Source organism: Phascolarctos cinereus, unplaced genomic scaffold (genome assembly GCF_003287225.1).
Source record: "Phascolarctos cinereus isolate Bilbo 61053 unplaced genomic scaffold, phaCin_HiC Scaffold_4;HRSCAF=312, whole genome shotgun sequence".
In the NCBI taxonomy this organism is placed as follows: Eukaryota; Metazoa; Chordata; class Mammalia; order Diprotodontia; family Phascolarctidae; genus Phascolarctos; species Phascolarctos cinereus.
In genome coordinates, this window is record NW_027555847.1 from 133,975,927 (window position 1) to 134,002,085 (window position 26,159).

Sequence of the window (26,159 nt, forward strand, 5' to 3'; positions counted from 1 at the left end):
CTTTCCTTTCTGATTCTGCCTTGAGTCTGGCATTTACATCTAGTTCTAGGGAGGTTAGGTTACTTAGAGCACTGTCCACAGTCCTTAGAAGCCATCATAGAACATAGAATTTTATTTTTTGTTTTATTCTTTTTTTTTTTAGGCAAGTGGGGTTAAGTGACTTGCCCAAGGCCACACAGCTAGTAAGTGTCAAATGTTTGGTCTGAGGCCGGATTTGACCTCACGTCCTCCTGACTTCAGGGCCGGTGCTCTATCCACTGCATCACCTAGCTGCCCCTAGAACATAGAATTTTAAAGACAAAAGGAATCTACACACATTCCAACATGTTGGAATGTACTGGACTGGACATATTGAGACTCCTATAGAAAAACCATTAGCTTTTATACAATGTAGAATACATTTAAAAAATCCTTTACATTTATCACATTTTTGCACATATTTATATGTCTTCACATAGATTCATGCCATTTACCATTCTTTCCTTCTATACCCTTATACCTACCAACTGTGACAAGCAGAGAAACTGAAGACTGGGAAGAACTAGAAGAGGATGGAGGAGAAATGCATGTGAAACTTAGAGAAGACCCAAGGTAATGTGAGAGCCCAGAAGAAGGCTGAAGTGGAGGCAGAGGTCACAAAATGAGATTTGAGTGGACATTCAAAAGTCTGATCAAGGACTAGAATGCTCCTATTGTGTTACCAGGGACTGCAGAGAAATGCACAGTCCCACAACAGGAAACTTGGAAAGAGCTGCATATAGTCTCATTTAAAATGAGTAGTAATTTGGAGAGTAAAAAGTTTTGGGTCTTTTTTAAACTACTGAATTTGTTGGTAGATTGGGCTTATCTGATTTTTATTTAATCATGAGTTATAAAAGTTTCACTTGTCATTTTTTAAAAGTAAATTTCTTGTTTGATAGAATCATAATGTGGTACACATCATATAAGTTCAATGGTTGGAGAATGGAATGTTCTTGTGAAATGATGGCTAACTCATCTGTACCCTGAAACTGCTTGTTTAAATTATTCCCCCAGAGTGCCAGTGACCTTTAGCTTCAGAAAAATATATCATTTTATTAATGTAGGAAGAAGACCAAGATACCAACATGCATTAAAAGCCTGTTTTAACTTAGGGAGAAAAAGTTTCTCATAACTTCTGCCAAGTAAAAAATAAATCCAGGAAAAAAAATCTTTTCATGGGCAGAAAGTAAACAACTTTATAAACTCATAAGACATGATACTTATTCACAAAATAGTTCAATGAAATATCAAGAAACTAGAGGTGTCTCTACAAAACAGTGGGGCCATTATAAAATACTTCTTAAAGCAAATGAAAAACTAAGACATTTCCAAAAGGTGGATGATTAGACAAAAGTATGTATGACGGATAATGCGGTAGAAAGTGTGTGTGTTCAGAAGTCAGAGAACCTTGCTGGGGCGAAAATGATGGGCACCTTGGAAAGAAGTTACTATTGCATCTTAGAATTTGTGGTAGGAGAACACATGCACTGTAGATTCCCAAAGAGTAGATTTAACAAAGCTCTGAAAAGGGACAGGTCAAATCTCATGACTTAAAAAATTCTCAGAGGAAGTTAGCTCAGGAAGGAAGAGAATCTCTCAAGAATCAAATTCTCAAGGCACGGAGAAACAATTCCACTGAAGAGAAAAAGGGAGGAGTTATCTGAGGACACTAATGTAGCTTTTCACGACGGACTCAGTTGGCCACAGCGTTCTAACTGTTGTCCTTGCCCACTCTCCTCTCCGATTTATTGCTGCCAAATAGTCCTACAGCACAGGTCTGACCATTCCCTCTCCTCCTTGGGAATTTTCAGCAGCTCCCTATTTCCTTTAGGATAAGATACAAACTCCTCTGTCCATCACTCACGGCCTCACCTATCTTTCTAGATTTATTCCCTTTTGTGCACTATTTTCCAGCCAAACTGGCCTTTTTGATGTTCTCTGTGCCCAACATTATACCTCCTACCTCCATCCCTTTTCACTGGCAGGCCCTCCACCTCCCTTCCATATATATTAGACTATCCTGCCTTGATTCTGTCTTCTGTAAGGCTCAGCTCAAGTGCCAGTGACTACATGATATTTCCAGGAGTTACTGTCTCCTTCCGGCCCCCCAAAGAACTTCATCTACATTTTACATTTACTTCTTTGTGTAGGAGCTGTTTCCTACCCTTATAACATCAGCTCCTTGAGAGCAGAGAAGGTTTCACCTTTCCTTGTTCAGTAACTAGGACACTGTGGGCACTTAACAAATGCTAGCTGAAATGGACTGAGTGATGTGGTCCCACCCACTCTGTTACTGTGACCTAGGGGTTAAACTTCTGAGTGAGACAAGCCTGGGTGCGAAGCAGCTCAGGTCAAAGACACAAAGCATGATCACACATGGCATGACTTCAAAGAAGCTTGAAGGCTGGTCTTCCATTCCTCTCCCAACCCTTGCTTGGTAGGGAATAGGGTAACATTCTGAAGAAATGGTTACCTGGGAACTGGGATGGATGAGAGGACAAAGAGGCTAACTAAGAACTACAGCTTAAGACTTACACCAACTCTTGAAAAGTCATCAGAAACAGGAAAACAGTTTATATGACTACAACGAGGTAAACGGGAAAAGCAGTAACAGAACAAATGAACGCGAACGCTGTGAAATTATAAAAGTTAGGTCTGGCCACAAAGAGGAGATGCCTCCTGAGGCTGTACCTCCCTCCTTTCTTTGCAGAAGTAGGGGACTATACAGGTGAAATGCCACATATAATATCAGAGTTTGGCCAACACTTTACTTTACTGCACTGCCCCCCCCCCCTTAATTATTTATTAAAAAAGGTGGATCTCTGGAAAGAGAGGAAGGGAGAGATACACACTGAAAAATATGAGATAAAAACAAAAGACAGCACTAATTTTTAAAAAAGAAATTTTAGCTACTGCTAGGAGATAAAGGGAAGATGGAATGTAAAAGGGGGTGGGGGAGTGGAAACTGTATAATATTAATCTTCAGAATTAATACTAAAGGCAGAGCCAAGATAGCAGAGGGATACAAACTCCTCCAAACAGATCTAGAAAATGAACCAGATCAAATTTTGATGGGGAAATTTAGAAAAAAATCAGTGAGTCCTTCATCTAGCCCAGCTTGGAGACACAGAGGGAGGACTGTGAACACTGGTCAGACCAGAAGCAAACAATACGTGAAGCCCATGTACACTCCAGCACTCAGGAAGAGGATGGCAAAAAGATGTCCCACACTGGCAACCCCCAGACCCATACAGAAACACTACCATGGGGACAGGCACCAATTAGCAGCTTTGTGGACCACCACCCAGTTCTGGGTCACAAATCCAGGGCAGAGAGAGAAAGGGACCAGTGCAAAGTGATGCAGGGAGGCCCTGAGTGGTATATGAAGAAAGGAGGAAGCACAGGTGCAAGCAGAAGAAGTTTGACTTAGGACCCAGACTCGGAACAGAGTCTCACTTTCAATACATAGCCCGGCCTGCAGAGAAATAACTGAGGCAGGACTCCCCGACTAAAGGGGAACCTATAATTCTACCACTCTGAACAAATAGTTTCCCAGCGGTTGAGAGGGGCAGAGCTCTTGCCGAGACTCAAACCTAGGTCAGGACCTTACAGAACTGAGACCAGGGGGCCAGTGATCAGACTTTGCCCTGGATCACACCACATTAGGAGCAATGAAACCTTACAGATCCCCCAACTGTCCCGGAGATTCTAAAATAACACAATACTTAATATCTCAAGAAAGCAACAGGACCAGCCCAGACCTTGCCTCCAGAAATGTGGCAGAGCCGAGCCTTAAACATGAGGCAAACATGGCCAGTAAATGACGGGGAATGTGATAGTGCCATTGTTGGAACTAGTCTGGTATTGTTTCTAAATGAAAACTGAGAAAATAAAAAAACAGCAAGTAGTATTTGTCCATTTAGTCCACTTTCCTAATGCCTTTTTGAATGAACGTGTGCAAGCAACCATTCAATTTTTCCCATTTCAACTGGATTTCTTGTAGTCATTTTACCTTATTATGGAGAAAGAAAATGTAATGGCCTATTTTGTTGACTTTTTTTCTGAAAGTAGAAAATCTTTTGTTTTAATTGTAAAGAAGACAATACATGATAAACTATTTGGTTTGATTTCTCTTTAATTGTACGCTGCTTTTGAACATCTAATTGCTTTCAGTTGTGTAAATAAAATGCTTCTACCAAAAAAAAAAAAAAAAGGAAAAGCAAGTTTGAAGTCAGGAAGTAGGCTGAAGAATGGGCAAACAAAAAAAGAATGCCATCATAATGAAGTATTATGGTGGCAAGATTGCTCAAGACACAGAAGACAAGAATGACTCCAAGACATCTACAAGCAATGCTTCAAAGAAAAACACAGGTTGGGCACAAACTTAACTAAAATTCCTGGAAGATGAAGCAAAGTCTTTCAAAAAAAAAAGTAAAAAATGTTTTTATAAATAAAATGATAACATTTGAGGAAGATATTAGAAAAGAAATGAAAGCAATGGAAGAAAGAACTGGAAAGGGAATTAATAGCTTAGCACAATGGGTACAAAATCTTGCCTAAGCAACAAACTTCCTGAAAATTAGAGTGGACCAAATATGAGCCAAAGTCTCCATGAAACAAGAAATTTTAAACCAAAGACTGAAAAAAAAAATAGAAGAAAATGTAGGGTATCTCATAGCAAAAACAAATGATCTGGAAAACAGAAGAAAATAATTTAAGAATCACTGGATTATCTGAATATCATGATTAATAAAGTAGCCTAGATATAATATTTTAAGATATCTTAAAAAGAAAACTGCCCAGAGCTCTTAGAACCAGAGGGCTAAGTGGAAATAGAATCTACCAGTCACTTCCTGAAAGAAACTCCCAAATGAAAACTCCCAGGAACATCATAGCCAAAATCCAGAGCTTGCAAGTCAAAGAAAAAATACTGCAAGCAGCCAGAAAAAAAGAATTAAAGTAATACCAAAGTGCCATACTCAGGATCACACACTATTTAGCAACCATCACTATAAAGGAGTGGAGAACTTGGAATACAACATTCCAGAAGGTAAAGGATATAGGCTTACAGACAAGAATAACAATCAGCAAAATTAAGTATAATCTTACAAGGGAAAAAATGGATTTTTAATGAAATAGAGTACTTGTAAGCATTACCGATGAAAAGATCAGTTACCTAAAAGTTCTGAAGTGCAAACAACACAAGAGTCAAGAGAAATATAAAAAGGTAAATCTGAATGAACACCAACCATAAACTACTTTCATTCTGACCTGGAGAGATGATGCATGTGTCCCCTCTGAACCCAATTTTCATCAAGGGTCAAAGGAGTATAAATCACAGAAGGTCTAGGAATGTTGGAAAGAATGGGAAAAGGAATATACTCTGGAAGAAAGGAAAGGAAGGTTAGGGGAAATGATCTTGCATAATCAAGATCAACAAGTAGAAATTTATATAAACAAGGACGACAGGGCGTGGAGAAGCAGCTGACACTTAAACCACTTCATCTGAACCAGTCAATGTCAGGAATACACACACACACACACACATACACACACACACACATACACACACACACACATACACACACACACAAACAGTTGGGTACAGAAATACATTTCACTCAACAGGGAAATATGAAAGAGAAGGAATGAGGGAGAATTTTAGGGAGGACAGAATTAGGGATTAGTGCTAAGCAAAAACAATTGCAAAGGAAGTAAAAATAACCTCCATAGATCTTTTTGAGGTGACAAGGAATGGGAATCTGACGGGGTGCCCATAAATTGGGGAACAGATGAACAAATGATGATACAATAAATGTGATGGAACACTACTGTGCTGAACTTTTATCAGGGTAATAACCAACCAGGATCCTAGAGGACTAATGATGAAACATATCTACCTCCTGATGGAGATGAAGGGCTCAGAATGCAGAATGAGACAAATATTTTTTGGATATGGCCAATGTGGAAATTTGTTTTGATTACTAATCAACTGATTATTTGATTGGTTGTTTTGGTATATGTTTGTAATGGGTTTTGTTTTTCCTGAGTTCTCATTTAGGGGTGGGGAGAGTTTGAGAAGGTATTGGCTGATTAAAACAAATAAAATGTTCTTTTCAAAAAGGTTTGATGCCTGTGTGCTAATAGGGTTTACCCTTACTTTCTAGTAGGGGTCCATACAAAAAGGGACTTGGAAGGAGGGAAGAGAGGGTGGGATGGTACGATGATGCAGTAAGGAGAGGTTGGGTGAAATAATGTCACATGTATCACAGCAAAGGAGGGAATAAAAAGCTCTGTTTACTGGGAAGAGTAGACAGGACTGTCGGCATACAGCACTCCCTGCTCCTATGATTAAACTAAGTCTCGTAAAATACTAAGGCTCCTTAGATGTATTTTAAAATTCTGATTGCTATGATACCTTGAAATTGTGATGGTGGGTAGGCAGAAAGAGGATAAAATTAAACACAGGCTTAAAGGTTAACATCTTCATTTCATTTTATAGATAGGTAAACTGAAGCTCAAAGAAAGAAAGAAATCAAAGAACATTCAAGATTAGTTAACTAGAAAAGACACAAGTTAAAAATTCTCTATACTGAGGGAAAATAACTATAGACAGTCCTGAAAAAAAGTGTAATTTAATAATAAATAACTCACATTTTGTGTTATGTTGTTTTAGTGGTGTCTAACTCTGTATGACCCCACTTGGGATTTCCTTGGCAAAGATACTGAAATGATTTTCCATTTCCTTCTCCAGGTCATTTTACAGATGAGGAAACTGTGGTAAACAGGGGTAAGTGACTTGCCCAGGATCATATAGTTAGTAAGTGTCAGAGGCTGGATTTGAACTCAGATCTTCCTGACTCCAGGCCTGGCACTCTATCCATTGTGCCACCTAGCTGCCCTAACTCACATTTACCTAGTGCTTTACAGCTCATAACATACTCTTTTCACAACCACTGAGGCAGAAGGGGCAGAGAAAAGTGAGGCTGAGGAAGGCTATGTGACTTGCCTGAGACTATCTAGCTAATAGGTGAAAAGAACAGAGATGAAGCCAACATCTCCCGGCCATGATCCCAGGACCATTTTGACTCTGCCATATTTACACCCATTTGGAGAGGTGAGTTCTACTTCATCAGCTCTTCCTCATCCTTACCAAGACCACAGAGACCACAGAGAAAGCTACCACTCAGCTTCAGCAGACTGGGGGCTCTCCTAAGCTTACTGCCACCTGGGGAGGACAGAAGTCCCAAGGAAGCCAGAACCTGATTCCCAGAGAAAACACTGGGTTAACCCTCACCATCCACAGAAAAGGAGATGGCCATCAGTGCAACTGGGTGAGGGTGCATCTTCAGCTCCATCTCTGTCCGGGAAATGCTGAATACACGGATTGTGCCATCACTGTAGCCTGCCACCACTTGCTGGTGGTCAGCTCTGCTGCTGGCCGACGGACTCCAGGCCAGACACAAACAACTCTAAGAGAAAGAGACATGCATGGACAGGCTGCCCCCAGCTATCACTCCCTTTACTATGTAAACTCTGCTTCCATTAATGCAGTCTAAGCCACAATAGAGAATAAGCTCTTCTGACTGCTACATCACACTGTGTTTCACCCCATATCTACAGAGAAGGGAGATGTAATTTGGCAAACATTAAGACTCTCTGGTCTCTTTCCCACGTAAACTACTTTCTAGCCACGTCTCTCCCATTCTGTCCTTGCACAGATAATCTTTTAGAAGTATATAATTTTATATTTACCCCTGTTAAATTTCATCTTGTTAGCTTCAACCCACTACTCCACCCTCCTATTTCAGTCCCTTTAGGCAATCCATCTCTTCAGGCTCCCTAAGAGTAGAAAGATGTAGGGCCTCAGCTCACCCTTCCCTTCAAAAGCCATGTGTGGGGCATAGAAAAGATTCGGGAAGAATAATGCAGCCCAGGGCTGGAGCACACTCCCAACTTAGGGCTCTAGCACCCTGTGATGAGGGATGGTCCCCAATATCCACTGAGTCCCTGGCTCCAAGGAGAGTGTGTTCCATGTGAATGGACATCACTTAGCTCTGTCCTGAGAGTACCTGATTCAGCACCTGGAACTGTACCACCAGCTCCATGATGGTCAAGGACCACACCCGCACACTGCCATCATCACCACAAGTTGCACAGTGGGACTCAGTAGGACTAAAGGTCACTTCATTCACCTGCAAGAACAGGGAAGGAAGATGCTGGTGTGGCATACATGAACGTTCTCCTTTCTCTCACACACGAGAGAAATTTAGCTACTACAAAGGACTGGATTGTCATCATGTGCCCTGCCCTGCCCCTCTTTAACAACTGTGAGGCCAGTCAATCAGTTGTGCTGAAAACACTATATTAATAATCAATGTGATAATACCATCTTAATAGTCATGGTAGGGACACATATAAAATAAAAGATACTCTTTGAAGATGAATCAGAATTGTGTTTTTAAAGCATCTGAGGTGCCTCAAAGAAGTTCAGGTAGATAAGTGAATGTCTCATCTGGCAACCTTCCCTTTGGAAAGTTTTCCCCTGCAGTTCCGAAATGACATAAAACCCCATCTTCCAAGTTTCATTTCTCCTACATTTGAACAAGACATGATCAGAGACAGCAGCCCAGTAAAGAATAAATCTGTTTGTAATAAGGCTGTAGGGGAAGACAGCTCATGCATTCTTGGCTGACACGGCACTAGCAATACATTAATTTCTCTGCTGACGTGACATGCTGAGCCTTGACAAAGTACCTGCACACCCTAACCATGCCTTCTGACTCTTTACCTTGTTTCTGTGGCCACTGATGAGGCGGATGCTGGTCCTCTCAGCCCAGTTGACATACCACAGTGTGCCTGCAGTTGTGCCCACAATGCCCATTTCCAAGCTATCATCGAAGCTGGCACTGACCACAGCACCATCCAGAGTCATCTCTTGTTCCATAAAGACAGAGCTGGACCTGAGGAGCAACAAGAAGTCTGGAAATTTCAAACTGGCAGGAAAAAAAAGGAACTGGACAGATAATGGGAAAGATGGAAGCAAATGGTCTGAAGGAACTAATGGATATTATATTGGTTACGCCTAATACGCCTAATTTGATCAATGTCTCGCTCAAAAATTTTTAGGATGAAGCTCAAATTTCCCAGCCGCTTGGCATTCAAGAACCGTGTCCCTCCCCACCTGCTCCCTCCAACACACATCGTGGATCCTACTTGATCTGACACTACCTCCTTGCTATTATTTTATGCTTCAGCCAAACTAGACTAGGTATAGTCCCCCCATTTGTGTCTTTGTTACTAGTCTCTTCTATGCCAAGAATGTCCTCCCTTCCTATCTCTGCCTATCAACCTGCTAGTTCTCTTGTTTGTCAGGAGCTCGACATGCCACAGTGCCCAAAGGACATTCAGCCATGCAGAGGGAGATGTAGCTACTCAATACTCCAGACTTCATAGGCCTGTAGCAAAGTCAGCATGTACCACACAGGTGATATTTGGTCACTTTTTAGGTTGACAGGCTGGCCTGGGAGTGGAAGGATCATAGAGGGTGTTTTGGTTCTAAGGAGCTGGAAAGAAGAAGAAAATTGCCAAGTGTTTGCAGAGGCTAACAGGAGCACAAAGGTGGTCAAAGAAGCATGGAGACCTTGAGGAAGAGACTGAAGAGTTGATTCAGGTCAGTGACTAAAGGGCAGGGGCTCTTAACATTGTTTGTGTCATGGACTCCTTTGGCAGTCTGGTGAAGTCTACAGACCCCTCTCAGAATCATGTGCACAAAATAAAATACCAAGGATTACAAAAGAAGCCAATTATACTGAAATATAATTATAAAAATATTATTAAAAACAAGTTCACAGCCCCTGGATTAGGAACCCCTGCTACAGAGTGAATAATTCCAGCCAATGTATAGAGGAGAGTTATAGTTAGGTGGTGTGGGTCACGACAAGTCAGAGCCAGTAAGCCCTAGATGTGCTCTGAGCCATTCCTGGAGAGAAGCAATGTACAGGCAGAAAGTCAGGAGCTGGGCCTTTAACAGGCTGTGTCCCAGGGCTTCCCACGCCAATGCAGCCTCAAAGTGTGGTGATGAGAAGCTGTAAACTCAGCTGCTGGTGCAGGCCTGCAGTCACAAAGACCTGAGTTCAAATGTGACCTCAGATACCTCCTAGCTGTGTGACCCTGGGCAAGTCACTTAACCTCTGTTTGCCTCAGTTTCTTCAACTGGAAAGTGCTAATAATAACTTCACCTACCTCACAGGGTTGTCATAAGGATCAAATGCAAAAATATTTGTAAAGTGCTCAACACAGCACCTGGCACATAGTAAAGAGTTATATAAATATTAGCTGCCGTTATTATTATCTCATGCAACATATCTTAATCATGGTATTATAAAAGCTTCTTAGTTCTGATTTGGGAAGAGATTACCTATGCCAAGGGAGAGGCAGGTCACAGGGGTACTGGGTTCCTAAGACAGTAGGAAGAGACTTTCAAGGATCAGCTAAAAATCCTCCATGAAGCCTTCCCTGATAACCACCTAGCTAGAAGCAATTTCTCCTTCAGGTGATCTTTGAGCACTTTAGATTCATTCCTCTTATGCACTTGTAATATTCTAATTTGGTTTACTTTTATCTGTCTAAATATCTAATCACTTCTATTACAGCAGAAGCTTCTCTAGGGCAGGAACCATGTTTTATTTATCGTTGTGCATCTCCCAGCATCTAGCACAGCACAGGTGCTGACAAAATATCTGCGAATGAATGAGTCAATCATTTAATACAGGCTTCATATGCTAAAATGGGACTTGTTTTTATTTTATTTTAGTTTAAATTTTTTGGGGAGGGACTTGTTTTTAAATGAGCCAATTGTTAGAAGCACACCACAAAAAATAAATTACCCAGGTAGTTAAGTCCCTAAACCAACCCAAAGGAATTCTATGCCAAAGTATGGAACATCATGCAGAGAAGACTCAGCCAGGTAACCAGGCTTTAGTCATTGCCCTGGGGGATGACCTCTGGGTCTATCCTAGCTGCTCCCTCTTTCTGTACAAAGATTTGTAGGATTTCTAGGAAGCAGAATTTGGAGAAACTGGTGTAAAGCATTTACCTTTCGAAATACAGCTGGAATCTAAAAGTAAGACTCTCACTCCAGGAAGTTCTAGTAAGAAGGCTGCCCTGAAGACTCTTTTAATTCCCAGATCTATAGCTTATACGTGCACATGTTGTACCTAGTCTCTCTGCCTACAGAATGTAAGCTCCTAGAGGGCAAGGACTATTTCATTCTTGTCTTTGTACCCCTAGCACAATTCCTGGTACATAGTAGACACTTTAATAAAAACTTGGAGATTGATCTGCTCTTCAAAAACGGGAAATCGAAAGGCTCAGCACTCCCCAAAGCACCATCATTTTCTTTAACTTCACAGTCCCCAGGCAAAGACAGAGAAACAGTCCTATACTCTTCATTGTTCCCTTTCCTACCCACCTCTCCGCAAACATGACCACTCATTTCCTTAACCTGAATCCTATCACTATAGCCCAATAAACTACCTGGCCCCCATTCCCAACCATATCTCTTTACTTGCCAGTCCCCTTTCATGGGCTCAGATACAGAGGATCCAGCCACTCAGCCAAAGGCAAGGGGTAGTGGAGGACGAGAAGGGAGCTCAGTCCTGACCCCATGTCTAGGTATCTGAAGAATGTGGATCTGTGCTATACTATGCTAAAAAAAAAAAAGAGCTGCTATAAACATTTTTGTAAACGGGGCTTCTTTTCCTCTTTCTTGGCTCTCTTCGGGGTACAAGCCTTTAGTCAAATGCTGAGTCAAAGGGTATGTACTTTTTAGTGACTATGGAGGCATGATTCCATATTGCTTTTCAGATCTGCTGCACCAACTCACAGCTGCAACAGTCTATTACCGCACCAGTTTCCCCAAAGCCCCTCAAACAAATATCATTTTCCTTTTGTCATCTTTGCCAATCTGATAGGTGTGAAATGGAAAAAAAAAAGTTGTTTCAATTTGAATTTCTCTCATTATTAGTGATTTGGAGCATTTTTTCATTGATTCAAATTTATAAGAACAAGAACATCCTAAAAGATAAATAGTTAACGGATATTTTTTTCAAAGAAAAGAAAAAACGAAAGTTATGAAATGAGGTATATCTGAGGCTGGCTCTGAAGGTCTCTAAATCCTTTCCAGCTCTACAATGCTGATTCTGTGAGTCAGAAAGAGAAGCACAGAATCACTCAGAGAGACATGATTTAATAGCCCTTCTCTAGACACCCCATGAGCCAAAGTGGCAGTACAGTATTTGGGTCAATCCTACATACTGAGACAGCCAGACAACTGAGTCCCAAGCTCTGGAATCCTGAAATCGACTCTTCTTCTCAGGAAGAAGCAGCTGGTAATGGGTATCTAGTGCCTAGTCCAGTTCCTGGTACACAGTGATTAGTAAATGTTTACTGAATGAATGAATGACTATTTGGTATTCAGGATACCTATCTCACCTTGCCCCGGAACCCTTCATCCTCAACTCCTGCACTGCTCCCACTGCCCACAGGCGGATCCGCTTAGTGTTGCTGCCACTGACCAGCCGGTTTCCAGAACACAGAAGCACACCTAGGACATCAGGAAAAAATGAATCCATTTCCTCAATTTGGGTCTTGAACTGGCCAGAGAACCATAGAATATTATTGTTAAAAGGGCTCTTAGGATATAGAGACTGGGAGAGCTTGGGAGGACATTAGAATAGACAATATCACCAATACATTGTTGGTGACTAAAACTACCATACCCTTTGAACCAAAGATTCCATTTCTGGGCTTATACCCCAAAGAAAACCATTTATAAGAAAAAAGTCCCCAAAAGAATTAGAAACAAATCAGGTGCCCATCAACTGGGGAACGGCTAAATGAACTGTGGTACATGAATGTACTGGAATATTATTGTGCTGTAAGAAAGGATGTATGTGGGGCAGCTAAGTGGTGCAGTGGATAGAGCACCAGCCCTGAAGTCAAGAGGACCTGAGTTCAAATCTGGCCTCAGACCAAATACTTGACACTTACTAGCTGTGTGACCCTGGGCAAGTCACTTAACTCTGCTGCCTAGCAAAAATAAAAAAAAAAAAAAAAAAGAAAGACAGGATGTATGTGATCCAACCATTCTGGAGAGTAATTTGGAACTATGTCCGAAGGGCTATAAAAATGTGCATACCCTTTGAACTAGCAATACCACTTCTAGGGCTGTATCATCAAAGGGATCATAAAAACAGGAAAAGGACCAATATGTATAAAACTATTTATAGCAGCTCTTTTTTGTGGCAGCCAAGAATTGGAAATTGAAGGGCTGCCCATCAGTTGGAAAATGGCTGAACAAGTTGTGGTATATGAATGTAATGGAATATTATCATGCTATAAGAAATGATGAGCAGGCAGACTTCAAAAAAACCTGGAAAGACTTGTATGGACTGATGCTGAGTGAAATGAGCGGAACCAGGAGAACAATGTACATAGTAACAGCCACATTGTGCAATGATCAACTGTGATAGACTTAGCCCTTCCCAGCAATGCAAGGATCTAAGATAACTCCAAAAGACTCATGATGGAAAATGCTATCCATATCCAAAGAGTGGAGTCTGAATGCAGATCAAAGCATACTATTTGCTCTCCTTCTCTTTTGTTGTTTTGTTTTGTTTCTTCTTTCTTATGGTTATTCCCATTGGTTCTAATTCTTCCTTACAACATAACTAATGTGAAAATATGTTTAATATGAATGTATAAGTAGAGCCTAATCAGATTGCATGCCATCTTGGGGTGGGGGGAAGGAAGAGAGGAGGAGAAAATTTAAAACCCAAAAGCTTATGGAAGTGAATGTTGAAAACTAAAAATAAAAAAAGAAATGATGTATGTGTTGAATACAAAGAAGCATAAAAGACCTATATAAATTGATGCAGAGTGAAGTGAGCAGAGCCAAGAAAACATCACACACAGTAATTACAACAACGTCAATGGAAAGAGCAACGACATACCGTAAAATCAAAAGTAACTACAAAATTATGAAGATCAGACAGGACTTGAACGTCCCTCTTCATAGAGCTGGGAGGTCCACAGGTGTTATATACCGCACGTGTTTTTGGACTCTTTAAAAAATACTGTTTATCAGGGGTGGCTAGGTGGCGCAGTGGATAGAGAACCGGCCCTGAAGTCAGGAGGACCTGTGTTCACATCTGACCTCAGACACATAATACTTATTTGCTGTGTGACCCTGGGCAAGAAACTTAACCCCACTGCCTAGCCAAGAAAAAAAAAATACCATTTGTCATATAAGATGGCTCTCTGGGAGTAGGAGGGGGAAGACTACTAGAGATATATGATGTAAAAAACAGAAGATATCAATAAAAACTTATTTTTAAAAAAAGACAATGAGTATTTGTGCCGTGTTTTTCACATTTTTCCCACAACTTTTGGACGACTTTTCATTTTGTCTTTGTAGCTGTAAGACCTAGCACAGTGCTTTGCATGTAATAGGTGATTAATAAATGCTTGTTGAATTGAATTGAATGTGAAAGCTAGAAGGGATCTTTGGAATGCTCTTTGGTAATTTTCTGGGTTGAATAATGATCCAAAAGCTCGAAACCTCAAACAGCCTCAGGTAAGTCACAGATCTAGATCTCTTGGGTTATGCCCAGGCCATCACCGCCCTGACTATCATCTCCCCTCAGATCATGATGGGGGTAGCCCAGGGCCCAGAACCCAAGAGCCACAGGAACAGCCATGGCCTCCCAGACCAATGGCCTCCCCTCAGTCATCACACTGGGAGGTAGCCTCCATGGAGACACAGCCTAGAAACTGTACCTGCATGGGATGCAGTCACAGTTACTGAAGACCCAAAAAAGTAAGTACTTATCACCAAAGTCATTGGCACCATTAAAGGGCTTAGCATCAGAAATAAGTGTGATCATTGTGAGATCACTAACTTTGATAGCTTAGCTCTTCTCAGCAATGCAAGGATCTAAGATACCTCCAAAAGGCTCATCATGGAAAATGCTGTCCGCATCCAGAGAAAGAACTATAGAGTCTGAATGTAACTTGAAGTACACTATTTGCTCTTTTTTTTCTTCTGTTTTGTTTCCTCTTTCTTATGGTTCCTCCTATTAGTTCTAATTCTTCTTTACAACATAACTAATGTGAGAATATGTTTAATAGGAATGTATATATAGAGCTTATAACAGATTACACGCCATCTTGGGAAGGGAGGCAGGGAAGGAGGAGAAGAAAATTTAAAACTCAAAAGCGTATGGGTGTGAATGTTGAAAACTAAAAGTAAATTAAGTAAAAAAAAAAACAAAAAAGTATGATTCTGTCAATGGAAATGAAACTGAAGAAGAGGCATCACCATCTGCTTTGCCATCAGGCCTGATGGGCCACAGAACCTTTCTGTTGCATTTGCAGCTGAAACTTTCTGTAGATGCTGTCTCCTCCATCAACTGTGAGCTCCTTGAGAAGCAGGGACTATCTAACTTTTCTATTTGTATCTCCAAGGTTTAACACTTGCTCCTAACAGAGCCTACTTCATCCAGTGCTTGGCATATAGCCAGAACTTAATAAATGCTTCATTCATTCATTCATTTAGTCAGAAAAATCAGGTGGAAAATGAAATAAAGTCCACTACCAGTAACAATCCCAGAAGCAACTGAACAGAGGGCAAGCTTTTCTTGCTTCATGTGGAATAATAACTAGCTCTAAGCAGGTTTCACATTGTATCTACTCACCAATCTCACCCTCATCAGCCTCCCAGGTCATAAAACAACGGTTGGTGCCTATGTCCCAGACACAGATCTGTCCAGTGTTGGTGCCACTGTAGAGTAAGGGGATGATGCTGTAGCAAATTGATGTCAGTTCTACTGGTCCTATTTCCTCAGGAACAGGAACTCTGTGGACCTGACCCAAAGATAAGAAACATCAACTGATGTTACGGATTGTGATGAGGTTTGATTGTGGGTATTTTATCAGAAAAGGTGAATGCTGGTACTCATGAAAAACTAGGAGAAAGCAGGGGCAAACAACGTTCCACAACCACCCACAGCCTCTGAATACCAGAAGGTTACCCCAAGCAATCACTCCCTGACCTGTCAGAAAAGAAGGGGGTAAAAGACTCTATGATACCTGGAGGTTGATGTCAGCTCCCCAGTGCTTCACGAGCCAGAAGGTGATAGCTCCCTGGCCCACACAAGCAAGCTCATTAGCACTAAAAGGATTAAATGCCACTTCATGAACCGGCTCCATTAATCGGGTGGAGGACATCAGTTCATAGGTGAAGGCATTCCAGAGGGCAATGGTGCGGTCGCTGTAATCCCCTGCAAGTCAGATGTTAGAACTCAAAGTCCCCAGTATATAAACTCTTTGAAGGCAGACAATGTGTTTTTGGCTTGTCTTTGCAAACCTGGCATCTAACACAGTGACATGGTCAGATTGCATATACTGTAAAGCATTTAATGAGGGCTTGCTGAATTAGATTGGATTGTAGGATGGTATCTAGAAGTCTCTAGTTTGCCAAAGATGGACTTTAAGCCAGACCGTTTGCTATTAGAAGAGGCCAGGGAAGAAACACTACAGGTGAGGTCCCCATAAACAAATACAATTTTTTTCTTTTCTTTTTTTGTTTTTTTGGGGGTTTTTTTTCAGTAAGGCAATCGGGGTTAAGTGGCTTGCCCAGGGTCACACAGCTAGTAAGTATGATATGTCTGAGGCTGGATTTGAACTCAGGTCCTCCTGACTCCAAGGCCAGCGCTCTATCCACTGTGGCACCTAGCTGCCCTTACAAATACAATTTTTTTCTCAGCCCACCCCTACACCCAAAAGACAATCAGTGAATGAAATAAATCTTTTTTTTTGGTCATTTCTTAAGCGATAATTTCATATTACCCTTGGCCAAATGTTAAAAGACAAGAAGCTGGGCTTGAACTCTGGATATCCTTGCTACTAACCCAGAGTGATGAAAAGTCGATCATTATGTGAATACGCCATGGCTTGCACCTCAGTCTCATGATGAAACAGAACCTTGCGGCAAGTCCCCTCTGGCACATCCCAGATTCGGATTTGACAACGAGAGCTCTTATTCCCCCAGCCTGAGGCAGAAGCAAGGACCTGGTAAACAAAAAACAAACAAACAAACAAAAAACCTCATTACAGGCGCTATCCAATAGACCAACCTCTTCTTTGTCCAGTAAGTAACAGACTTTGAAAGATATAATGTCAGGGCACAAACACACATGTCAGTTAGAATTCACACTATTATACATATCCATGGGGATACAGGAAAAACAGAAAGGAATTTTAACCCACAGTTAATCTATAAATGGCACCAACTTCACTATCTCTGCTAACAGGTTCAAAAAACACTATGTGCAAAAACAAATTGCTACTAAGTGGTGAAATTCACTGATTTGAGATTTACCTCTTCATCTTCTCTCTGGTAACTGCACCAATTAGAAGCAAAATAAATTCAGGGGACAGGAAAGAAAAACAAAGGCCCTGGATAACAGCACTTACACAAATAAGAACAGAAGACATACAATGAAAAAGGAGAAGTATACAGTTTATTGACCTATTAATTAACCTTATTCTAACCCTATCCTTCTATGGTGCCCAACCAATTTCCCTAAAGTAGGGAGAGAAATGTAACCCTTGTGGGAAGCAGAAGTTGTATGTAGTCTGAACCCTAAATCATAACTTTCTGCAGGTTTTCGTGGAAACTGGGTCTTTCACAATGAGCATGAGATATAAACAATCTCTTGCAAAGAGGGAGTCAATATTTCAATCAAATAATCAACAAATACTTATTAAGGTTTTAATATGCACTACGCACTGTTCTAAATGCTGGGGCAAGTAAAAAGAATGAAACAATTCCTTCCTGAAATGAGTTTACATTTTAATGAAGGAAGCAATAAGCACACATGAAAATATATACAACAAATAAATGCAAATATATAAAAATATGTATGTGTGAATACATACACATACACTCGGTGGTGTAGATGGGAGGACACTAGCAGTTGGGGGAATAAGGAAAGGCTTTATTCAGTAGATGGTGTCTGAGCTGCTTCTCAAAAAACAAAAGGAGGGGGGCAGCTAGGTGGTGCAGTGGAAAGAGCACCAGCCCTGAAGTCAGGAGGACCTGAGTTCAAATCCGGCCTCAGACCAAACACTTGACACTTACTAGCTGTGTGACCGTGGGCAAGTCACTTAACCCCACTTGCCCCCCCCCAAAAAAAGGAGGGACAGCTAGGTGACACAGTGGATAGAGCTCTGGCCTTGGAATCAGGAGGACCTGAGTTCAAATCCAACCTCAGACACATGACACTTAATAAATGTTATTTAATAAATGTTTGTAGATTGATAGAGTACTCATATCAAACTCCAAATCCCATCCCAGCTAAGATTTTCTTTATTATAAAAGAATGTGATACATCTGCACGTGTTGTATCTACAAACCTCACCTCGGCCACCCTCCCATCCAATAGAATGTAATCTGCTTGAAGCAGGGACTGTGTCACTTTAAAACCTTTGTATCCCTAGTGAACTTAATAAATGTCTAAATCTGTTGAATTCACAAGCCTAATTTGGCCTTTCTTCTTATCTAATTATCTAAAAATGATAATAGTTCACACTTATTAATCACGTTATAATTCACAAAACATACTTCCCACAACCATCCTGTGACGTGGGCAGTGAAAAGTTATCCCTGTTTCACAGATGAGGAAACTGAGGAGCAGAGAGGTGACATAGCTTGTCCATAGTCATGTGGCTAGTAAGTGAGAGGGCTGGGAACCAAAATCTTACAACTCTAAAGCCAGTGCTCCTCCCCATGACACAGTGACCCTCAAGCTAGACCTGGCCTCTTCCATCTGGTTAGCCATCATGCTTCCTCAGGAGAGAGCTGGGCTACCACTGTTGTCTTTCTTCCTGTTTGTAATTATTGCTAGACTTTCTGACAACAGAGAAGGACCAGACACATCCTAAACATTCTGCACAGGCAGTATGGCAACCACTTTGTGAAGAATCTGGACTTAGATGGGAACAGGGGTCAAGCTTTCCCTGGAGAGTCATGCTGGCTTATAGTAAATAAAGAAAATTTTGGCAAGACTAAGTCTAGTTGTGGCTTTGAGGAGTTCAGTTGAGGTTGCAGACTCTCAGACATAGGTACCTGGGCATCGTGTCTGACAGCTAAAGTTGAGATTTCCTCGGGGTGGCCCAGCCAGTGCTGCTGGGAACCAGAGTGCAGGTCTTCCACTACAATCACACATCCACAGGTATATGCAAAAAAGCCTGTATGGAGGGACAGCAAAACAGGAAAAGCATTACTAGAGAGCACAGCGACTAAGTTCAGAGGAAAGGGCTCCCTATCTACCTTAAATTTAATTTTAAAAGATTTCCTAAAGGTGCACAACAGCTCAGTCTTGTCAAATCCACAGAATTCCCCAGAAATTACAAAAGGTCATCAAATAATAATACTTACGTAGCACTTTAAAGTTTGCAAAGCTCTTTACCTATCTCATTTCAGTTTCACAACAGCAAGGGGAGGTTGATGCTATTATCCCCTTCACCATTATCTCTATTTCACAGAGGAGGAAACTGATAAGTTAAGCAACTTGGCCATGGAGATGTAGCAAGTGAGTGTCAGAGGTGGGATTTGTATCTGGGTCTTTCTGACTCCAAGTACAGCACTTTATTCATTACACCACCCTGCCTCTAACATAGTCACTTCCTCAAAAATCTGGGGTACACTTTCACAGCAATAGCTAAAGGGAGAGTTCTTTACCAAATAAGGGATAGAGGAGATCACAAAAGATAAAATAGATGATGTAAATTACATGGAATGGAAAAGCTTTTTCATGAATCAAATCAATGCAACTAGGATAAGAAAGCTGTTGATTGTGGGAATATCTTTGCATCAGACATCTCTGACAAGGATCTGACATACAAGATATAAAGTAAATATGACAAACATGAATGACCAGTACCGTTCTCTAATGGTCGGTGGTCAAAAGATATAAACAAACAATTCTCAAATGAAGAATTACAAATTATTAACAACGATATGAAAGATTGCTTCAAATCATTAATAAGAGAAATACAAATAAAAAACAACTCTGAGGTTTAATTTCACACCTAGAAAACTGGCAAAAATGAGAAAAGCCAATGTTGGAGGCCCTGTGGAGAAAGAAGTACAGCACCTCTAACAGTGTACACCAGTACACTGTATAGCAGAGCTGTGACTTGGTCAATCTATTGTACAAAGCAATTTGGGATTATGCTAAGAAAGTGACTAAAAGATCCATACTCTTTGACCCTGAGATCCCTGCTAGGCATATGCCCTAAGGAGGTCAAGGACAGAAAGGCCCCATGTACACTAAAATATTCATCACAACACTTTTTGCAGTAAGAAAGAAATGGAAACAAAATAGGTATTAACTGATTGGGGAACGGCTGAGTAAAATGAAATATGGGAATGTAATGGAACACTGTGCCATAAGAAATGACAACTATGAACAGAATTCAGAGAAATGTGCCAAGAGTTATATGAACTGATGAAAAGTAAACAGAACCAATGACTGAAACCACATAAATGGAAAAAGCCCCGAACTCTGAAACTAAATGCTACATAATTCTAATGGCCAAGCCTGACCCTGGAGGAGAATAAAAATAAATGAACCTTTCTCCCTTTGGAGAGGTGGGCAGCCTATAGGCATGGAACATCAAATATACATACTGTCAGTATATTGGTTAATATGTTGGTAGTTTTGCTGGGCTGCTTTTTTTCCCTCTTTTTTATTCTTCATTACAAGGGATGGTTCACTTAGGAGGGGAAGAAGGAAGAATATATACAATATATGCAGAAATGAAGATGACAGAAAAAGACATCAATAAAATATTTTTAAAATTCAGAATAAGTGTATTGAACTGGAACGATCAGGACCATGTAGTCATGTTAGTTTCAAAAAGCTTCGACATATTTAAGTCACAAAAAATCCTGGGCAGTTGACAATATGAGATTATATTGGGAAAGAGACTTCCAATGCATTAATTCCTCAACAGCTACCAGTTAGTACTCTTTAGTTCTTTAGCACCAAACTGAGTTCAGGACACCTAGACTAGACTTGTGATATCTTTCCCTTACTTCCAATTTCCTAAGACCAGGTCCATTTTTTCCTAAGCCGGGCCCTACCTGTATCTGGTCTCCAGACCATGTTTCCCCTTCCGTTTCCATTATAACCCACAACAGCTTTCAGCCTCAAATGCTCACAGTTGTTTTCTGGGAAGGTGATTTTCTGAAAGAAAACAAATATCACATTTACAAGACATACTATATACAAGACCTATTGTATTTCAGGCAAATGAGTACACACACACACACACACACACACACACACACACACACACACACCCTCCTCTTCCCTGTTATCATATACGCACAAACTCATGCACATCCAACAAATATTTATTAAGCTCCTGCTACATGGGCTTTATGTGCCAGGAAGGCGCAAAGATGAAACTAAGACACAGTTCCTGCTCCCAAAAAGTTTACGGTCTATAAGGGTAAGTAAGACAGGTACAGAGATCACAATTACTACAAACTAGAAAAAATGGCAAGTAAAAGATTCAAAGACAGAAAGATTACATCGAACTGTGGGGAACAAGGGAAGACTCCAGAGAAGTGTCAGCAGAGTTAGTCCTTGTAGGAAAGAAAGCAATTTAACAGAGGGTAGGAACCATGTCTCACGTGCCTTTATACATTCTTTTGCACCCAGTACAGTACATTCATAACATAAGCCTTTAATTTATGTTTGCTAGATGGATAATAGGTAGAGTTGAGGTAAAGAAGAGTCCATTCCAGCTGCAGGATATGGTAAAGTAAAGGCTCTGGGCAAGAGAAGGCATGATAAGTTCAAGAAACAAGGAGGGGCCTTCCTCTTGGTAGAGACTGGAGGAACTACTAGTGTGGAATCACTGTCTATGCTATCCAGCACAGCTGATGCGTCCACAAGTTTTGCTTATCTGTTTTTGTTCATTACAAGGGAGGGTTGTATATGGGCTGGGGGAGGGGACTGTATGTCAGGAAATAACTAAAATTAAAAAAGCATGTATAAAACTTTTTTAAAAAGTTAATAAACAATAAGTTTAGCTAGAGTTTGAAGTTTATGAAGAGGATTAAAGTAAGATAAAGCTGGAAAGGTAAGTTGGAAGCAGATGGTGAAAGGTCTTGAAGGACAGGCTAAGGAGCATAAACTTTAGTCAATATGCTAAGGGAAATCCTTGAAAGTTTTTGAACAAAGAGCAATACATAACTCCGATATGTTATATCAGATATCCTAATGATAACTCTGATCATTAGGAAAATTAAAGGAAATGGTTGGGTATGAATACTGAATTGGAGGAGGGAAAGAACCAAAGACCAGAACACCATCGAGGAGCCTATGACAGTAGGCTAGAAAGAGGTGATAAAGACGTGGCCTAAAGGAGTGGCAGAAGTGGGAAGGAAGGGAAAGAATCAAGAGATACTACAGAAGTAGAATTAGAAGGACTTCGTGACAGAATGGACGTGGGGGTGAGGGAAATGGAAACACAGCTGACCTGAAGGTGTGTAAAAGGTAATATGGTTTTAACAGGAAGGATAACAGGAAATTCAGTTCAATTAATAACATAGTGTGTGACCCTAGCAAATCATTTAACTTCTCTGGGCCTCTATCCCTTCACATGGGACCCCCACTCCCACCCCCATCCCTTGCCAAGTTACCTTGGGAAGGGTAGATGCTTTGAAACGAGCAATAAAATGTTTGTAGGAATCAGGGCGAACATTGTTGTGGGGTTCCACAATCCTGCCATTGCCAGTATCTGCCAAAGGACAAAGAGTAGGTACAGGATCAAAGTCTGGCCATTCTCTCTCAATCACCCTTCATCCCCCAACCCCCCAAGGAAAATAATCTTTAACTGGAAAATTTCTTTTTTGTCCTTCACTTGGAAAATCTGAGACCTGGTACTGAGGACCCATAAAAATCACCATCAGTGATACTGGAGTGATCTATACCAGAGGTATCAAACTCAAATAGAAACAGATCCCTTCGGACCACAGTCAATAGATTTAGAAAACTACAAATTAACATTATCTATATATTGTGTTGTATTTTTATTTTGTTAAACATTTTCCAAAGATATTTTAATCTGTTTCCAGTAGCACCTGGAGTTTTGTAGTGAAGTTTGACACCTTCAATCTATATGGTGGTAACATACACCAATGTGGCCAAAAGGAAAGCAAGAGAAGCAAAAGACCAGGATAATAATGGTAACTCACTCTTCTATAGCACTTTTTGATTGAAGGATTATTTCCCCCATTTTATAGGTAAAAAAACTGAGGCTCAGAGAGTCTGTATTGACTACAGTCATATAGCTACTAAGTGACAGACACCTGAGCACAGGTCTTCTGACTCAAAATCCAGCAATCTTTCTACCACACCATGATGTGACAGATAATTGACACACTAATTAGATAACAAATTCCAATTATTGCCAGCCACAATGTGTTTCGGAGCCATTCCATCACTTCCCATAAAACAGAAAAAAGGGAGAATGAAGGTCCCCTACAGACTAGAAGAATGCTGAGCTTACCTAAGTCTGAACATCGCTGACCTAATTTGGTCTTCTCAGGGCCACCTGCATTCCCATCTACTTTCTTCTCAACATGGACAGACGGGTCTGGGGCTTTCTGAGTCAACCCCATGATACGGGTCTTTAAACAGGTTCCTTCATCATCAGACTCTGAAAAAACATCTGTAAAAGAAGAGGTCAAATAAACACAAGCAGAGGCTTTTTACACACACACATACCCCTAACTACAGGAGAACCACAGATGGTCTAAGACAGGTGTGGACCACCACCACATTCACCACAAATATATCTGAAAACAGAGATGGAAGTTGAATGAGATACAATCAGATCATAACCTACTTTTAGATAAACATGGTTTTTTTGTTTTAAATATTTTCTTTTTTTTTTTTTTTACTTTTTTAAATTTTTAGGCAATTGGGGTTAAATGACTTGCCCAGGGTCACACAGCTAGTAAGTGTCAAGTATTTCATCTGAGGCCGGATTTGAACTCAGGTCCTCCTGACTTCAGGGCCGGTGCTCTATCCACTGTGCCACCTAGCTGCCCTGTTCTATTTTCTATAGCACTTGTCAAAGTCCTAGGAACATAAGCACTCAGTTGCTTTTTTATATTTTGGAGGAAGGATGAGCAATGCAGCTCCCACTGGATGAATTCATCTTTAAGTGGAAACCATCAGCCTTCTGCTCCCTAGAAGACCACAACTATCCTCACCATGATTTTTCCCAGGGGGCACAGAGCTGATATCCAGACGAGGTGGGGAGGCCAGAGACGGCACAGGTATCAACTGACGAGGTATTCCATTGGTCCCAGAGGCTGCATCTGTAATCTTCTCAATATCTGGTCCTGGGAACAGAAAGTGCCACAGGTCATTTCTCAGGGGATGTCAAAGGCACCAATAATAAAACCCCCTCTACACTCCCTAACACTATGTCCCCTCCCTAACAATGGTGAAAATGAACAATTTCTCTTTATAGTCTTTCTTGGAATGTTGACAAATATAGCTAAATCAAGAAAAGGCAGAGTTTCACCTGTTTAGCTCCAAAGCTGGGAAGCCAAGGTTTACAAAGTACTGGCCTGGTTTGTGTCACATGAACATGCCCCTCTCTGTGTAGTCATCTCACTAAGATACAGAAGAGTTACCTACTCCAGAGATTTACTGTTTTAGATTTATTTTCCAGTATCAATACAGAACTAGCACTTAACAGCAGGATTGCATAAAGGATAAAAAGTTGGCCTTGAAATCAAGATGACCCGTGTCCAGACCTGTCTCTGACATATACAGGCAATGTGATCCTGGGCAAGTCACTTAACTCTGTGGCTCAGTTTCTTCGTTCATAAAATTGAGGGACAGGGAGCTGATAATCTATAAGGCCCCTTCCAGTACTAAATCTTTAATTCTATGATCTCTGGCCAAAGGAACAAATTCCATCGACCTATATGGATATTCTTGTCTTCTTTCAACAAGGTCTAGAAAAAAAATCTGTAATCTGTATCACTAAGTAACAGGGAACAACTCACCAGTATTAGGAGATGGAGAGGACTCTATAGACCAGTGGACACTGAAAAGGTAATGAAAAAAAAATATTATTACAAAGTAATTCTACAGAGAGGAAGGGCAAGAAAGTAGAAATGAAAAAAGTTTTCCTCCATAAATAAGTCTATACAAAGATTAGAGATATCTTACCTGCCCTTAGATGCCTTCTCAGGAGCAGCTAAGAAGTCCCAGATAAAGATGGCATCTCCAACACTGACGACGTGCTGCTGGTCAGGAGTAAAAGCCACCCCCTGCACTGGCTCAGAATGGCCAATAAACACCTGAGAGACAGAACACTGGCTACATACATGCAAAAACTTCAGAGATGAAGAGATCTAATCACTATAAATACTAGATTCTATTCTCAACTTAGCCATGCAGTGACCTCGGGCACATTATTTATCTTTCTGGGTTTCAAGTGTTCCATCTGTAAAAGGAAGAAAACCTCTTGGCCCTCTTCTATATAGCTCATGGCAAGCAAAAAAGTACTCTGGGCTCCTAGACACGGCAACTGATGGTGTTAGTACTTAGCCTTGACCACACCAAACTGATCAAACAACAGCTCTTCCAATAAAAGGCTTCATAAAAATAGCTGGAGCTTGCAGGAGGATCACACATAAGAGCAATATCACCTCTTTACCGCCCCTCTTTTCCCTTTGTCACAATTCTTAGCCTGTCTGTTATATTTTCTGTTAATTTTTTTAAAAAACACATGGCATTTTAACCAGGATCCTAGCCACATGCTGAGGAGGTGCAGGCAGGCTGACTCCTCGACAATTCTCTGATCCACATAAAGAAGCCCCACAATGAGTCCAGTACGAGGACTCTGCCTACCACCAGCCACTCCAAACAACAGGCTCACACAGAAATAAGTTGTGTGGTCCAGGTGGGACTCACAGCCCTGGGATTTTAAAATAGGACACTGGGAAGTGTAGAGGTTGGGAGCCTCTAAGA

General features: G+C 40.9%; 1 protein-coding gene and 1 long non-coding RNA gene across 5 annotated transcripts in view; one reads left to right on the forward strand and one right to left on the reverse strand.

Moving 5' to 3' along the window:
* Positions 1–26,159, reverse strand: part of WDR90 (WD repeat domain 90) — a 57,403-nt gene that overhangs the window by 5,469 nt on the left and 25,775 nt on the right. For all 4 annotated transcript variants that reach the window (XM_078152608.1, XM_078152607.1, XM_021006788.2 and 1 more), the window contains 14 exons: positions 25,356–25,486; positions 25,190–25,230; positions 24,383–24,514; positions 23,674–23,835; positions 22,805–22,902; positions 21,236–21,338; positions 19,214–19,335; positions 16,995–17,154; positions 16,174–16,364; positions 15,780–15,948; positions 12,517–12,628; positions 8,813–8,984; positions 8,094–8,216; positions 7,319–7,493 (listed from right to left, as the gene is read on the reverse strand). In XM_078152608.1, coding sequence (XP_078008734.1) covers positions 7,319–7,493; positions 8,094–8,216; positions 8,813–8,984; positions 12,517–12,628; positions 15,780–15,948; positions 16,174–16,364; positions 16,995–17,154; positions 19,214–19,335; positions 21,236–21,338; positions 22,805–22,902; positions 23,674–23,835; positions 24,383–24,514; positions 25,190–25,230; positions 25,356–25,486 — 1,891 coding nt within the window. The remainder of the gene's footprint in view (positions 1–7,318; positions 7,494–8,093; positions 8,217–8,812; positions 8,985–12,516; positions 12,629–15,779; positions 15,949–16,173; positions 16,365–16,994; positions 17,155–19,213; positions 19,336–21,235; positions 21,339–22,804; positions 22,903–23,673; positions 23,836–24,382; positions 24,515–25,189; positions 25,231–25,355; positions 25,487–26,159) is intronic.
* On the forward strand, positions 508–9,689 carry LOC110221994 (uncharacterized). The gene is made up of 3 exons (XR_002328267.2): positions 508–591; positions 6,776–6,811; positions 9,531–9,689. It is a non-coding gene; the product is annotated as an uncharacterized LOC110221994 (long non-coding RNA).